The 16424-nt window shown below is 46.8% G+C and overlaps 1 protein-coding gene across 5 annotated transcripts in view; it reads right to left on the bottom strand.

Annotated features, from left to right (window-relative positions):
- Positions 1-16424, bottom strand: part of TTC7B (tetratricopeptide repeat domain 7B) — a 294097-nt gene that overhangs the window by 120548 nt on the left and 157125 nt on the right. For all 5 annotated transcript variants that reach the window (XM_037832063.1, XM_037832064.1, XM_037832065.1 and 2 more), the window contains 2 exons: positions 1412-1495; positions 334-438 (listed from right to left, as the gene is read on the bottom strand). In XM_037832063.1, the coding sequence (XP_037687991.1) occupies positions 334-438; positions 1412-1495 (189 nt within the window). The remainder of the gene's footprint in view (positions 1-333; positions 439-1411; positions 1496-16424) is intronic.

Genomic DNA, 16424 nt, shown 5'->3' with positions numbered 1-16424 from the left:
ACTATTTGCCTTGCAGAAAATCTCAGGCTCTTGGAAGAATAATTTAGCTACATATACTTTCTCTGCCCTATGTCGTTTGCATAAAGCAAAAGTATCTGGCTGTGGCTTCCAATTCTATCTTACCATTGGTACTTCTGAAGCACATTCCCATGAAGAGAAAAAACCTGGAGCAACCTGGACATACTGATTCCCCTCAGTCTTGGGGTGGGTGGGTTCTTGTTTTGCGCTGCTGAAGAACCCCTGATTGTCCACTCTTGTGTCTTGTCAGGAGGGAGGTGGGCAGCCCTGCCCTTGGGCACCCCGCCCAGCAGCAGGGGCCCCAGCCCCACTCACCCAGTGAAGGGAGCTCATGCACAGCTTCGCGGCGAGAAGAGGGATGGTGGCATCATCCGGCTTCAGACGGATACATTCTTTCAACACCTTCACGGCGCGGGCAGACTTGGCAAGAGAAAATTATTTCTGTGAAACTCAGAAATGTTGCTAGAACCAAACCCTAAAGGCTTCCCAGAGGGCTTCTGGTTAGGATGCCCTCTTCCTGAGGTTTTCCAACTTTGCGCACAAGCAGATGGGGGCTAGGGATGACTGTAACCAGAGCTGGGGCTCCTGAGTCGTGGGAGTAAACTGGGGCGACAACAAGCAGAGATGCTTCCCTGGCATCCCTCTAATTTTGTTCTGCACTTGCATAGCCATGGTAAAAATAAGAAAAAATTAATAAAAGACAGTAGGGCTTCTGTTGTCATAAAAAAACAAAATATCCAATCTAAAATATACCACACAAAATTTCTGATTCTGTTTAGCCCAAGTAATCTTGTATCTCAGACATAACCATTCACGAAATGACAGCGATTCACTAAATGGCCCAGATTAAGAAAAGCGACCACCAGCTTTATTGAGTGTGCCCTCCCTGTGGGTGCTGCTCCAGCACCTCACGCGTGTCACCTCATTCACCTGACATAAGGTCTATGAAGAGGGTACTGTTAACATCCCAGTTTACTGAAGAGGAAATGCAGGTGCGGAGGGACTTTCCCGGGTCCTACAGCTATAGGGGCAGGACCAGGCCTCAACCCCAGCAGCTGGACTCTACAGCTCAGGCTTTCAACAAATGTCATATACTGTCTAACGTACTGCTAACGATAACCAAAAGATTTCCCCCTCTAGGAGTAAGTGCACACTCTCAGATGAGTCACATGATGAGGTTACAATGGCTTGAAAAAGGCAAATTTAACAACTTTTTTCCTCAGTGATATGTCTATGTTGGCCCCCAAATAATTCAATTTGATTGCTCCCTTAGAATTGGCCAGGAGACAGTGTCAAATAGTTGGTTTTGACGTCCACAATCTATTTCACCCCATGAAATTCAATGACGTTAGCCACCGTCAGAGGGGGTTGCACATGACAACGGGCGACTCACTTTTCCAGCAGCCATCAGCGACAGGGCAAACTGGTACCAGAGGTGGAACTCCTCAAAGGCAAACTTCATGGCTCTTTCTAGGCACTGGTTTGGAAAGGAGAACAAACACAGGCATCTGAGAATTGCCAGCATCGCCACCAGACAAGTGTGAGCTTGTGACCGCCCACGCTAAAGAAAGTCCTACAAAATCTGGTTCCTTTGCATGCTTAAAATACAATCTGCCACCAAACCCACTGGGCATGACATGGCATGCCATGGGCCAGGACAATCGCGATCTCCAGCAGCTTTTCATCTAGAACAGGGAAAGAAAGGGGGCAGGTAGACAAACAATATTCAAATACGTGGCCAAAGCTGCCAAGTGCTCCAAGAGAGGGAAACAAAGCGCTGTGGAAAAGTGATCACAGGAATCAGGAAGGGCGTCCTGGGAGGGTGGTATTCAAGCTGGGCCCTGATTAATGAGAAGGGAAAAAACATGGCTGTGGTATGGAAACAGGATTCCAGGAAGGGAGGTGGCGCAAACAGAGTTGTGAAAGCACAGACGAGTGGCTTTGGCTCAGCAATGGCCAGGAATAGGGAGGACCGGGCTGGAGAGGAGGTGCAGGCTGGCACCAAGTAACGAGCATCTGAAATGTCACCTCTTTTTCAAAGCACAACCTAGCTTTGGTTCTCCCTCCTCTAGGCTCCTGAAGTACTTTCCACCATAGCTATCTGTTAACGTGCCTGTCCCTACCCTCCCTGCCCCAGCCCAGCCCCACTCCGTGGAACTATCCAGGGCACAGGTCATGACTTCTCTATCTCTGTCTCCTCATTGCTGCACATGGCGGGTAATCTATGAACGCTGAGTCTGGACTCCGCTCTCGTTTCTGCACAGAGAGGGACATGATCACATCAGATCATGGGTTGGAGTGGGGGGCGGGTGGGGTTGTTGGGGAGAGGCATAAGACCAGATTGGAAGTGGGCCAGGAATAAGGTGGATAAAGGGTTGAGGGCCTCAGAGTAAGCTGCAACCATAACAGCATCCATGGAAACGCAAGGGGCAGAACCAAGAAATGTGTCTGAGTTAGAATCAGCAAGGTCAGGTGTCCCAGGGAAGAGTGGGGGGAGCTGGTGAGGAGCAGGGGTGAAGGAACTGTCCAAGTCTCCAGGCTGCCGACCTGGGAGCAAACCCATGGCAGAGAAGGTCCCTGTGTGCCTGTGAGAAAGGAAGAAGGAGAGGGGGAGACAGGCTCTGTACAGGGGGAAGGAAGTTGCTATCAGTGAGTTTGGTTGGAATGTGGTGAGTTTGAGGTGTGGTGCGATGATTTACAGAAGATAATTCCAGACAACTGGGACTTCAAGAGAAAGATCTAGACAAAAGATAAATGTATGAAGAGAGGTGAAATCATTGGAAGAGATGAGGTCACTCCAGGAGAGTATTCAGAGAAAAGGCAGCTGGGCAGAATCTTGGGAAACATCTCTATTTAAGGGGGAAGCAGAGAAAAAGAACTACGAAAGGAGACCAAAAAGGCAGAGCTGGGGTGGGGAGAGGGGGCAGCAGAATGTCAAGACAGAGAAAAGGCCAAAGCCAGAGGACCTAGCAACCAGGTGAGCCGGCTCTGAGCGCAGTCTGGGGGCAGGCTGGAGGAGGACGCCAAGCCATGGTGGCCTGAGGAGTAAAGAAAAAATGAAGCCAAGTATGAAGGAAAGGACAGTATGAAGTAAATGCCTGGGGTTCAAGGAAGGCTATTTATCTGTTTACATATTTTTTTTTTCATGGGGGAAACTTGAGCATCTCTCTAACATGAGAGGAAGAAGCTGGGAGAGAAAAAACTTAGGGAATAAATTAGGTCCCAGAAGACCAGGGAGAGCCAGGTCCCTGGAAAAAATGGGCCCCTGAGGCAGGCCTCCTCCTGGGGAGGCAGTTGCCTTAAAAGGAGATAAAGAGGCAACAGGATAGTCCTGCTCAGCCAGTTTTCTATGTAAAGATGGACTGCGGTGGGAGCTGGGAGAAAGGAAAAGAATGGGGCTAGGGACATTCTGTTCACTTCGTATCAACTTCAAGACTGTGACGTGCTGACGTGGACGGGCAGTGGCACCCATGGCACTGGACTGTCACTGTCCTCTCAGGAGACGCCAAGGCCCAGGAGCTGAGGAGAATGACAATGGAATGCCAGGATTAATGGATAGGCAAGAGGGAGGGGCAGGTGATTGGGGGCTGAGACAAAGGATCGACAGAGCGGTGACACACGGGAGGGCACGATAAAGGTAAGGTGAGGTGGTGAGAGAAGAGAGAAATGAATTCCAGAATTTTAAACGTAATATTTACAGAGAAGATCACAGACTGTGAAAACCTGTCCTCATTAAAATACATTAAAAAGCAAACTAAGCAGCTTTTAATAAACAACTTCTAAATGCTCAGTGATCATACAGATTGGGTATTCTAAGATCCCTGTAGGATGAACACTTGGTCCCTGATTTTGACTAGCCTGGCTCAGTGCCCTGCTAAAAACCCTGGGGCTGACATGTGACTCGGTTCTGGACACCGAGAGGTAGGCGGAGCCTCCGGGGAAGCTGTGAAGGGGAACGTCCTAGGCTAGCACACCCCTTTGCCCTCAGACACGGGGGACACGGACTCAGTGCTGAAGGTGGGAGGAGTAACAAGCACAAGGATAAAAGCCCCCAAATAAGAATGAGTGTGGAGAAAGAGAGAAAGCACCAGTCCGTGATGTTAAGAGGAGCTGCAGCTGCTGCATGGCCAGGGCTTCCCGCTCTCACCAGTCTTCTTGTCGTGGGGGGCAAAATAAAGGCACAGCTGGTTAAGCCCTGATCAGGTGGTTTTGTTAATGACATCTGGATTCACCCCTCACTGATACACACAGAAAGTGGCAGAGCTGGGATCTGAACCCTAGGGACCTGCTCTAACTGCTCTGCAAAACAGAAAAGCAGCAAGAAGCCATTACTGTGTCTTTAAGAAGCACAGTGAAAGGAAACCAAAAACAAACCAACCAACCCTGAAAGCAGAAGGCAGTTTGCTGAGAAGATCAAGTAGGCAAGATGGGGGGTGGGGGTGGGAGAGGTGGGCTGGGAATGGGTGGGGTTCAAGGATTATGGAGAGAAACCAAGAAATGAAAAGTCAACAGTACTGGGGAACTGATTTAGGGGAAGGGGGAAGAGGGATGAGGAAGGACACACAAATGACAATCGCATTGGCTGAAATGAGACAAGGGAGTCAGTATTTGGATGGAAGGGGGTAGATGATCAAAATGAAGTTTGCTCTAACAGCCCTACTCAACTAATTCATTGCAATATAACTACTAAGTACTTAAATATATACACAGAAACATTTTAATGTTTAAATGCTTTTTCTTTCTCTCTTTGCTAAGAAGAATGATAAATATCAACTGTTTTCCTGATAAACAAAAGGAGCTCAGCAGCTGAAACAGTCTGTTCTGCATCAAAAAGCTAAATGCTATAAATAAGTGTGCATCCTGATTTTCTTTTGTGCCAAAGGCTAACGTATGCATTATACTCCGTGAAAGAACATTTACTGGGAGCCTAATTGGTAGAGAGCTCCATTCCAGGTGCTATAGGAAAATGCCAAAGGAAGCAAGCCCCAATCCTCAGAAAGAGCAGAATCACAGAATCTTGGGGCTAGGGGGCAACTTGAGAAGCTTCTAATGGAAGGCCCCAAAGGAAAGGATATTTGTCATTTTGGCTGCCAAGTCTCTGAAAAGTCTCCTGACTTTGAGGGGGGAGGGGGGAGGGGAGGGGAGGGAGCACCTCCTGTAGAGAGGGGGCAGCCTCTCAGCCTCTCAGTAACAAAGCCTAAGGGTGGGGAGGGAACAACAGAACGGGTCACGTGACCTAATCCGGGGTTCAGGCCAGGGCCCCGAATGTGTCCTGGGAAGTGAGGCAGGGGAGGGGCCACTGGGTGTCAGTCCCCAGGTCTGGGTGGGGGTGGGGAGGGAGCCTGCAGGTGCAGGGAGGGTGGTGGGCTGGTGGAGGCCCTCCCAAGCCAGGGCAGGGGCCTTGCCAGCTGCATTTCTGCCCAAGTCAATTTTTCTGCCTCCTGTGGCTCCTGTGAGCTAAGCAGTGCTCATGAATCAATTCCTTTTCTGCTTGAGCTAACAAGTCAGGTTTGCACCTAAAACCAAGTCCTGAAGGTACAGCCAAGCAAATGCTTGGGTCCCTCTTAGAACAAGCCCCACCTCCAGACCCCAACAAGTAGTTGTACAGCTTCCACCTGAGAACCTCACAGAATTGGGAGTTCACCACCTGAATAGTACCTGGAAATAAAGAATCCAGGTGCCCCCACAGATGAGCTGTGCAAATCTGGATAAGCTACTTAACTTCCATATACCCGGATTCCTCAGCTGTAAGATGGGGAATATGACAGTAATTAATGCAGAGAGTTATCAGGAAGATTAAATTAGTTAACACATATAAAGCACTAAGAACAGTCCCTGAGATACAGGCTAGCTTTTTAATTTTATTATTCAGTTTTTTATTACTTAGTTATTTTAATTTTAACTTATATTAAGAAAAAATATATAACAAATTATACAATATCACTTTATCCAAACTCAATCTATGAAAACTCAAATTTACAATATATTATCTTAGAAATGACTTTTCATTACCAAGTGTTTCTGCACTTTAGAAAAGAATTCAACTGAGACCTTTAAGAATAGTTTAAGAACAGTGCACAAATCATGGAACTGGAGTAGGATGCAAGTTTATTATTTAGTTCTCTAACAAGCTTTTTGACAGCACGATGTAGCCAGGTGCTGTTCTAGTTGCTTTACAAGTACTGCCTCATTGGTTCCCAAGAACCCTACTTATACCAATAGTACAAGGCAGGTACTATCCTCAATCTCATTTACAGGGGAAGAAACCATAGCACAAAGCGAGCTGGTGGCAGAGCCAGGATTTGAACCCAGGCAGTCTGGTTCCAGAGTCTCAGCTCTTAACCACATGCTTGGAGCATTTAATTACAGACAAGCCATTCAGTCTTATCAGGCCCACTCATGCTGCAGAAAGCAAAGCATAGCTGAATAAAAGACCTCTAAAAATGCCACATGTTCCCTGGACTAAGGGGACCCCTGATCCCAGGCCTCTTTGGGATCCCTGAGGGTACTGAAGACTAAGACCTTTCCAGCTTGCAGAATTTTCAAGAAACGTGACTGACACCAGCACCCTGGCAGCCGATGATGCAATGTCTCCAGTTCATCTCAGAGGTGCTCAACTTGGAAAAGATTTATGCAGATCACGAGTTTCCTTTACACTGCAGTCTCTTTCCCCTAACCACAACCACAGGAGTGTCAGGAAAAGGGATGAGAAATCCAAGTCAACAAGTACAAATTAGCCCTCCACCCACCTGGGAGGTGTTTGAGCTCTGGAGTCACATCCCCTGGTACTGCCCTCCTGGGGGCTCTTGGCGTCTCATGCTATGTGGTGACTGGCACCCTGGCTCCGGAAAAGAGCCCAGACAGATCCAGAATGCTCCTGAGATCTTGGCGCCAAGCATACTGCTTGTATAGATAACATGCCCTCCCTTATGCTCCTGTAAACATCCAGATTTTATAAATCCCTAAGTATCTTGGGTCAGCTTTCCCTCGGTCACAAAAGTGGGCCCCCCTCTAAAAAAATGCATCGAAGATAAAAAGGAGCTTGGGATATCACTGGGGGCATTTGGCATCCACAAACCCTTCCCCTTAGACAGGGTGTCTGCTCACCCCGATTCTATTTGACTATCCTTTTTAAGATCCTGCAATCATATCTGTATGTTACAGAGTAAAAATGTCCAGTTTTAATGGAATGGGGAGTCTGGGAATGGAACATGTGTTCACAATAAATGAATAAATAGGTAGATGGATGGATGGATGGATGGACAGATGGACAAACAGACAGACAGACAGATGGAAACATGCATTCACATTGTAATGATGGCTCCAGTGAAGAGCGGTGCTGATGAAAATGGACTTTTAAGAAGACAAGAGGTGTTCTGTGCTTGGGGGGATCAGGTAAAGGGCTCCTTCAGGCCCCCAGGCACGGCATGGCTGGTGGCTGGAAGGAAAGCGTGAGGCAGGCTCAAGGCCGAGCCGGGAGGAGTCACGTGGTGAAGGCACTAGCGCTGGGGCCAGATGCCCCCCTTACTCCAAGCCCTCACTCACCGGCCATGGGGTAGTCATTGGGGTTAAATGAAGTAGAATGTGTGAAATGCTTAGAAGAGCTCTGGCTCAGAGTGAGTGTTATAAACGTGTTAGCTGCTGAAACAAGCAGCAGCAGATCCTGTGGGGTTCCATCTGGATCAAGGGGAGAATGAGGATCCCTAGGAGCAGAGGAGGGGCCCAAGTGGGAGTGGAAAGGAGGTTTTGAGGGGAGAGGAAGCACTGATAGCCAGATTCTGGCCCCTCCTCATTTTCGGCGTCGGGTGGAGAGATGGCAGTGAGGGCCGGGGGCCGGGGCATTTGGGGTCCGATCCAGACCTGTGGACCCCTGAGCCACCCACACAAAGCAGCAGGTGCCACCTCACATCACCTCTCTCACAAGAAAAGGATGTGGATTCAGCAGCAGTGTAATTTCCCAGGGAAGAGAGGCCCCCTGTTGTCATCACACTACTGTCACCTCTCTAAGGCCCAGTCACATTAACGCCATGAGTGTTTGGTAGAGCAATAATTTGACTCTACTTGGCATCCTAACCATCTGAGTGGTACTCAAAATGTCACCTGCAAAGATGTTGCAGGAGTTTATGCCTTTCCGGTCTCTTATTCTGGCTTTTCATAAATCAGCCATCTTTGAGGGGGCTCCAGTAACGGGAAGCTCTTCTGGCATAAGAAAGGGATTTAGCAATTACCTTCCCAGTACACGGGGCCCAATTACGTGAACTGGGTACATGGCAGTGACAGCTGTTCAATACCACCAGCAAGGAAAAGCCAAAGTCTATTTTTGGAATTCAAGAGTGAAATTCAGCTTTCAAAAACCCATGAGGGAGGGGTTGGGAATAAAATAATCAGATACCCCTGAAATGTAGCCTGGAGCCTAAGTCTAAAATTCATCACTATTAAAATAGAGCAAATAACATAATGAACTCTCCTCATTTATTCACTTTGTGGATGGGCTGGCCATATCCTCAATGTTCTCATGACACAGTTTCTTCAAGAGATCAAAGAGACTTTCTTTTCTATATCATGTACACTTAATGAGTCAGTTAATAAACACAATTCCTTGCAGTTGTGTAATAATTTTTTTTTAATTTAACATGATGTATGGATGATTTTTTATTTCTTTACTTTTAACAATGAGAAACTACCTAAGCAACTTGGACATTTTGGATCCTTATCTTTGACCCATAGACTGACATAATCATAGAGTGAGCTGAGAAATCTGCAAGATCTGGTCCCATCCTTATGTGACAGATGTGGAAACTAAGCCCTAAGAGGACGCAGGAGCTGCCCAAGGTCACACGGTGACACAGAGATCAGAACCCAGTTCCGGACACTTGGCTAACAGCTCTTATTTCTAAAACAACTGAAATTGACTCATACACTATTCAAGTCTAGATTCAGGGAAGGCTTTAAAAAATATCTTTATGGAACAAATATGAGCTACAAATATGAGGCCCCCCTGAGCTTTGAGAGAAACAAATGATATCAAGGCTTGCTCAAGTTTTCTTCCCTTATATTGCAAGTAAAATAGGGCAACCCTCGCCCCATATTTCTCTTCTGGCTTTAAAACAGCAATACTGCACCAAGCAGAGTCTCAAAGATTTATTGTTTTGGCAAATGCTTAAATTAAAGAAACAAGCCAGTGCCCCTGGCCAGGGCAGGAGTTGGAGAGAGAGTGGGTTGTTTTTTAAGGTCATGGACTTCATTACAGAATTCGAATACTGCATGCCATCCTCTGGCATGCTCTCTTCTCAACTCTGTAAAGTACCCTGGCCAAGACTGCACAGTGAGTGAAAGGTATCCAGGGCCCAATCAAACACGACTCCATCTACTGTTTCGCTGATGTAGCTGTTCTTTGTGGTTCTTGCAAAATGAATCATTAAATCCAAGAAATGGGCAATCCATTCCTCTACCCCATTCCCCCCATCCTCAGCTGTCTCTCACCTTCTTTGTCTGTTTTCAGCCTATCTGCCCTGGCTCGGGGCACCAGGTTATCAAGCCTCAGACCACGGCTGCAGCTCCAACCACGCAAGGACCAAGGAGAGCAGTAATAAGTCGAGGGGGTGGCAGCATGATGTGTTATGTGCAAGACAGGTGCTCAGTAAATGCTTGCAGAAGTAATAAATACATTGGAAGAACACGTCAAGAGTGCTAGGACTGTTTCTTTTGGATACCCTATAAGGAGGGCAAAGGACAAACAAGAAAGCACTGTGAGATGCATAGAGGCAGGGGAGGATGCTGTATCAGAACAGACTAAAGCAGGGTTGGCAAACCATGGCCGGTGGGTCAATCTGGCCTGCAGACTATTCTCATAGAGCTCCAAAGCTAAGAATCATTTTTGTAGATTTCACAAGTCATTTGACAAGAAAAGATTCTACTTCTGAACCCAAATTAAGTGAAATGTTATCCTCAACTCCTCAAATTCCATTCTTCTTGTAAGCAGACCTGTATTACAAAGAACTGTACTCACTTATTATTATATTTTGAATTTCATCAATAAAAATGCTGTGGGAATTTGTTTTCTCTCTTGTTATAGAAATACCTACATATAATATCCTTGATTTTGCCTCTTGGCCCTCAAAGCCTAAAATATTTATTATCTGGTACTTTGTGGAAAAAGTTTGCCAACACCCAGACTGAAAGAATGGGAGGCCTTTTAAGCTGGAGGAAAGAAGACAATGTGACAATTGTCTTCAAAAATTTGATGGGCTGTTATTGAGGCAGGACTGGATTTGCACTATTGCTCCAAAGAGATAGAAGTAATAGGCAGAAGTTACAGGAGGACAGATTTTGGGTCAAGTCTTTCTAAAACTCAAGGAGGAATGGAATGGAAAGAGCATGTTTTACATACCAAGATGTGCTGGGTACTTTACACCCATTGTCTTGCTGAGCTTCATAATAGTCTCTGAGGTGGATGCTCAGAGAGGCTAAGCACCTTCCCCAAGGTCACACAGCTAGAAAAGGATAGAGCCAGGATTTGAACCCAGATGTGACTGACTCCAAAGCTGAGTTCTTTCACTACACAATGGATACTTCTCTACTGAGAGTCAAGGATCATCTGCCAAGGCTGTTACAAAGAGGATTTTTACATTAGAAAGGAGATTACTGAAACAGTCAACAATAATAGAAGCATTCACTGTCTCTCCAATCCTCACAATAACCCTTGGAGGGAGGTACTATTAATATCTGTATTTTCCACAAAAGTACAGGTTTAGAGAGGTAAAGGAATCTGCTCAAACTCATACTTGGCATGTAAAGCAGAACTGAGTGACATCTGCACTCAGGTCTGATGCCAGGACACCAGGTATATACTTAGATACTTTGTTTCTCCAAACTAAATCATTTTTAATGGTTTCAACCACTCCTGTTCCTCCCAAGAATGTCTGAATTCTCACTGAAGGCAACAAGAAAAGAGCAAAGCTTTATTGAAAAGAACATGTCCATGATGGTAGAAATGTGGGCACCAAGGACTGAGACTCTTTGGGACAGTCTGTCATGCAAAAATGAACCCCACAGGATGTCCCCAGTGAGCTGACCCACAAAGCTGGACCAAAGCTGGATCTGTGCAACCAGCATCTCTTCCTCTGCTATTTCCCAGCTAAATGACCTTTAACCTTTGGGCCTGCCAAGGGGAGATATACTCATTGCATTTCCAGGGACACTTCACCTCAAAATCCAAAGAAAAGGACCATGATGAGACTGCATTGGCTTTGACGCATTCGATTAATCAGCAAGCATTCACTGAGCAACTACCACGAACCAAATTCTCTGCTGTGATTTCTCAAAAGCCCAGGGCTCCACATGTGGCAGATCACACTGATGCCTTGTAGGGACCCCAGCATCTAGCTGTAGGGGAGCTTTCTGCAGTACAAGTGGGGTTGCATGTAGCACTCAACTCTAATGCAAGTTAACAAATGGTAGCTCTGTAAGCATACGCAGATGTGCAAGTGTCATACCCAGCGCTCCCTGATTAAGTGTTTGACGTTAGGGATATGTAAACATCCCTTTGGTACAAGCACGAGCCAGAAAGTTCTACCCATGGAAGTACAGTGCTGCTGCGACTTACCGTAAACAAGTGAATACCAGTTCAATGGAAAAGATAAAAATACCAGCTCTGTCTTTTAAACTGCCATGTCTATGGAGTGGGGACACACAGGCACCCTCCAAAAAGGACCCCATGATATTCTGCCAAAATGGAGCCATTAATAGCGAAATTCAAGAAACAAACCTTAGCAGCTTGGTTTCATTCTGAAAAACAGAGGAAGCAGTGCATGTTACTTTACTTTTAATAGCTTGGGTTGTCATGCCAACTAGTGCTGCTGTTTAAATTGAAAGGAAAAAAAAAAGAAGTGCTCCTTCCTACACAAGCCTTTCAGCGGGGCTCACAATTAGTCCTTAAAAACATGAAAACCCACAGCATTGAAGATATGGTAAACATTGTGCTTATATTTAAACCTGTCAGAATAAGGATGTGATAAACCTTTGGTTTGTATTTCCTTGGTACAATGCTCCTTGCCCAGTATCTGGTTGAACAGTTAGCTCCCTGAAAGAAAAGGCTTTATGTGAGCACACACAAAGGCAGCCAATCTTGAGATGGAAGAAGGGCTTCCATCTTGAATACACACAACAAAAGAGAGAGACAGAGTTTTCTTGTGAAAGGGCGGCTCCGCCAGCCCCCAAGCACAGTTCTCTGAAGGCTGGGTCGGTCCAATGCTGCACAGCACCCAGAGGGACAGCATCAGGAGGAGAGAAGACAGGCCAGAAACCACAGCAGAGCCCTCTACCCCTTTCCCCTGTCAGCACAGGAGTTCCTGCATGCCCGGGTCAGCAAAAGAGAGGAAGAAGAGGAAGGAAAAAACACCCTCTGTCCTGATGTGGACATGTTGATGCAGGTTGGGGACAAGAGAAGGGAGGAAAGTACAGGGACAGTGTGAGGGGGAGGCCAGACCTCTCTTCTCTCTCAACAGTCTGATGTCTGAATGTTTCTGCTCACAAGGCTTCATCCAGTAAAGGAAGACCTGTGCAGAGGTGCTGAGGCAATGAGGACCTGCTCAGAGGACCAGCCGGAGGGGGGACGTGGCTGATCCCATCGGTGACAGGCACAGTGGAGTCTGCACCGAGGCATCTCGGTCCCACAGTTTCCTTCTAGCCTCTTCTCCTACCAGGCCTGTGAGAGTTGGCCCTCAGGACCTTGCCCCTCTGCTCCTCCATGATCTGGATGATGGGGGCAGCCCCCTTCTCTTGGATTACTTAATTCCTACCAGGCCTTGAAGATCTGATTCAAGCTTCACTGTTCAGAGTCTCTTTACTGCAATCTCTGCTGCTGTTGGCCTTTACGGTTCATTTGGCTGTGGACATGCCTTGCACTATCTTCTCTACTGTGGTTTGTAAACAATTAAGTCTTTTCAATTAGTTATTTTTTTGTGTGTTTCTATTTGGTCTCCCTAACTAGACTGGAATTTTCTAGAAGGAAGTTTCTTGTACTTTGTTGCTTCCCCAATGCCTCGAAGCTCCAGCACATGCCACCGCAGCACACAGCTGATACTGAACAGGCTCCGTAATCCATTGTACATGGATTAATGACTAACTCCTCACAATTATCTCAAATAATATTTTACAGACCCCTAGTTTACAGAGGGAGCAACTGAGGCAAAGGAGGTTAATGTCTTGCCAGGATCACACAGTCGCGAAGAGGCCGATCAAGAGCTCGTGGGCTCAGAGCCTGTGCCCCAGGATGCACCAGGTTGTTGACCTGCATTTTGGGATGCAGAAGGCAAAGATGGGGAGAGAATACATGAAAAGATGGCCACATAAATGCCATTGGTTGTTAACTCAGGGTGTGGGATTCTAGGTGACTTCTATTTCCTTTTTCATATTTGTATATATTGTTTGATTCTTTAAGGAACGTGCACGGCTGCTGCATATGGCAGAAAGACAAACAATGAAGCTGATGTCATTATGAGAGGAAAAGGAAAACAAAACAATAAAAAGAGAGAAAAAAGAAGGCAGGGGGGCACAAAAGGGGCACCCAATGTTTCAGAGCAGATAGTGTCAGGCGCGTTCCTCTGCTTTAGAAGGGTCACTCTGGTGACAGTGCAGGAGATTAAGAGGGGAAGGGAGATATAGCACGCTACCATAGTGAACAATAAGAATGATACTCGCTAGCATTTGTAGGGAACCAAGAAAGGAATACAGGGAGCGTAAAGTCCAGTTATCCCACTACGGTGGTCTGAAGCTGTTATGTACCCAGAAAAGGCCATGCTCTTTTGATCCATTCCTGCGGTGCAGACCTATCGTGGGTGGGATCTTTTGGTTAGGTTATTTCAATTGAGACGTGACTCAGCCCATTCAGGGTGGCTCTTAATCCTCTTACTGGAGTCCTTTATAGGAGGATGAAACACATACAGAAGCTAAGAGATGAAATGAAGAGAAGCTCACAGAGAAGAGCACCAGAGAAGCTGGGAGGAAGCCACCGAAACCAGAAATTGGAAGCAATGAAACCGGGAGAGAAGGACTGACAGATGTCCCCACGTGCTTTGTTATCTGACAGACGAGTCCAAGCTCCCTGGCAGCCAGTCTTCAGAGAAAGTACCACCCTGCTGATGCCTTAATTTGAACATTTTCATGGCCTAAGAACTGTAAGCATTTAAGTTCACAAAAAATCTGTTTCTGGTATACTGCATTCCGTCAGCTTTAGCAAACCAAAACACCTACTAATCCAAAGTCCTGAGAAAACAACAGGGTAAAGGTGAAGTAAAAATGACAAAAAAAGGCCAAATGGATTCCAGAAAACCCCAGCAATGAGGGAAGCTGGACGCGCTGAGTAAGGTGTGGTGCAGGACCAGGGAGAGAGGCCCTGGCTCAGCGAAGGGTCCCGTCTTCGGCCACCAGGCGGGTCAAGGATGGAACAGACTGCCTCGAGAGGCTGTGGACTTTCATTCTTCTCATAATACACTTCCCCTTTGTTAGAGGACCTGAGACAGCAGGATCATCAAATGTTTGTTGGGGGAAGCTCCAGTCACATAAACAAAAGTAGAAAGGGCAAGAAAGGCTAAGCCAAGAATTCAAGCCCTTTAATGACAGGATCAGAGCCTGCGCGGATCCCTCCCGAGTCGAGACTGGCTCAGCTTGTGGGCGGGAGACACGGCCCGCTCCTGGCTGCATCCCTGACACTAACAGGAGGCAGCAGATATACATGCTGAAGAAATGCAGGTTCTCCATTTTACATATTTGGATGTTGATTTATATTTTTTCTGAAATGAAACACAAATAAAGGGCTCCCAAGGATCTACAGTGATAAATTCCTCTTTCTCCTACTCTTCTACCCCCACACTTTCAAGGCACCCTCTGGCACCACCTCTGCCATTTTAAATGCGAGGAGAAACTCTGGACGGCAAAGGCTCAGAAAACCAAGCCGACCGTCCAGTGCACCTCGGGCAGCAGGTCATTGCCACAAGATGAGAGCCTCATCTGATATCAGGATGAAAATCATCTGGGTGAAAACAAGGTCTGAGTATGTCGTGCCGGGGGAGGCACATGCCAGGGGGCTGCCAGCTCACGGAGGAATGCTGCTAAGGTGACAGCCGGCCCCCTCGAGTCATTCGTGGAATGCCAGGAAGCCTGCGGGCAGGGGCATCCAGCTGGTCGACCACACCAGCCCCTCAAGCTCCTCACACCTGTTTTGGATATAGGCAAATTTGAAGCCGGGCAAAGGCTACGTTGCTCCATGACAGGATGAGAGTAGACATTCAAACCACACCCAGCCTCGGACCCAGAAAGATGATAAATGGGTTGTCTGGAGGACAAAGTTCACCTTAAAAGAACCCAACTGTGAGATAACATAAGGGCCCCAACTTGTGAGCTGGGTGGCACTGTCCCACGGATGGGCTCTGTGGTGGACACGATCTAAGCCGGTGGGCAGGAGAGGGTCCAGAACGTCAGGCACCCACAGGGGGCTCCAATCGTTTGGTGCCGAGCAATCTGGGCCAAACCCGAGGCTGGACAGACTCCCAGGGGGCATGCCAGGCGTGATGGGGGCATCTGGGCACACTGCTTTATCTAGCCGGATTGTGAGGGGTTTTTTTTGAAGGCTGAGTAACCATTGCCCTGTATAGTCACCAAACCAAAGACTAAAAAAAGATCCAAGCCACACAGGCTCATCTGTTCCCCGAGGCTCCTGCCTAATGTGGTGAAGCACAGGCAGGCTAGAGGGTGAGTGGAGCACTCTTCTGATTTCAGCCAATCTGTTACTGTATTTCATTCCTTGTCCTTGTGCCCAGAGGCTGTTGCAATGGGTATAAATTTAGAAAGAGAAAGATAAATAACATGGAAAAGTTCATTTTAACAAAGTAGGCTGTTGTTCTCTTTCTTTCTTTCCTTTTTATTTAGCTAAAGAAAAGACAAAATGATCTTGTTAGCTTTTTAGCCCTTATGATAGGGTTTGGTATTCTGGGCAGCATGTTAATAATACATAAACCACAGACCAAGACTAGCCAGGTTCTTCTGAAACCTGTAAACCAGTCAAGCTTCTGTCCTAAATGTTTCTTAGAAGCTGAGAAGTGAGAAGAAGGCAGGTGGATGTATACAGCTCCTTGTCCGCTGTCCCTTCCAGACAAGGGAAACACCCTAAATGGAGACAGTGTTTACATTAAACAGGCAATGCCACCAGCTGACCTGAGGACTCACAGTGCCTGAAATTGCCATTTCACCAAGAGTTAAGCACTGATACTTTAAATGCAACCTGTTTTCTAAGGAATTAATATCACAGACCAGAAACTTCTGGTTATGATGGAAATCATTTGAATGAAAAACTGTTGGAGAAATGCTTGCCTTCCCCTTATGCAGAAACTTGCAGCCTGGTGGATATG

Source organism: Choloepus didactylus, chromosome 4 (genome assembly GCF_015220235.1).
Source record: "Choloepus didactylus isolate mChoDid1 chromosome 4, mChoDid1.pri, whole genome shotgun sequence".
Taxonomy (NCBI): Eukaryota; Metazoa; Chordata; class Mammalia; order Pilosa; family Megalonychidae; genus Choloepus; species Choloepus didactylus.
This window is presented reverse-complemented; position numbering and strand designations above follow the sequence as displayed.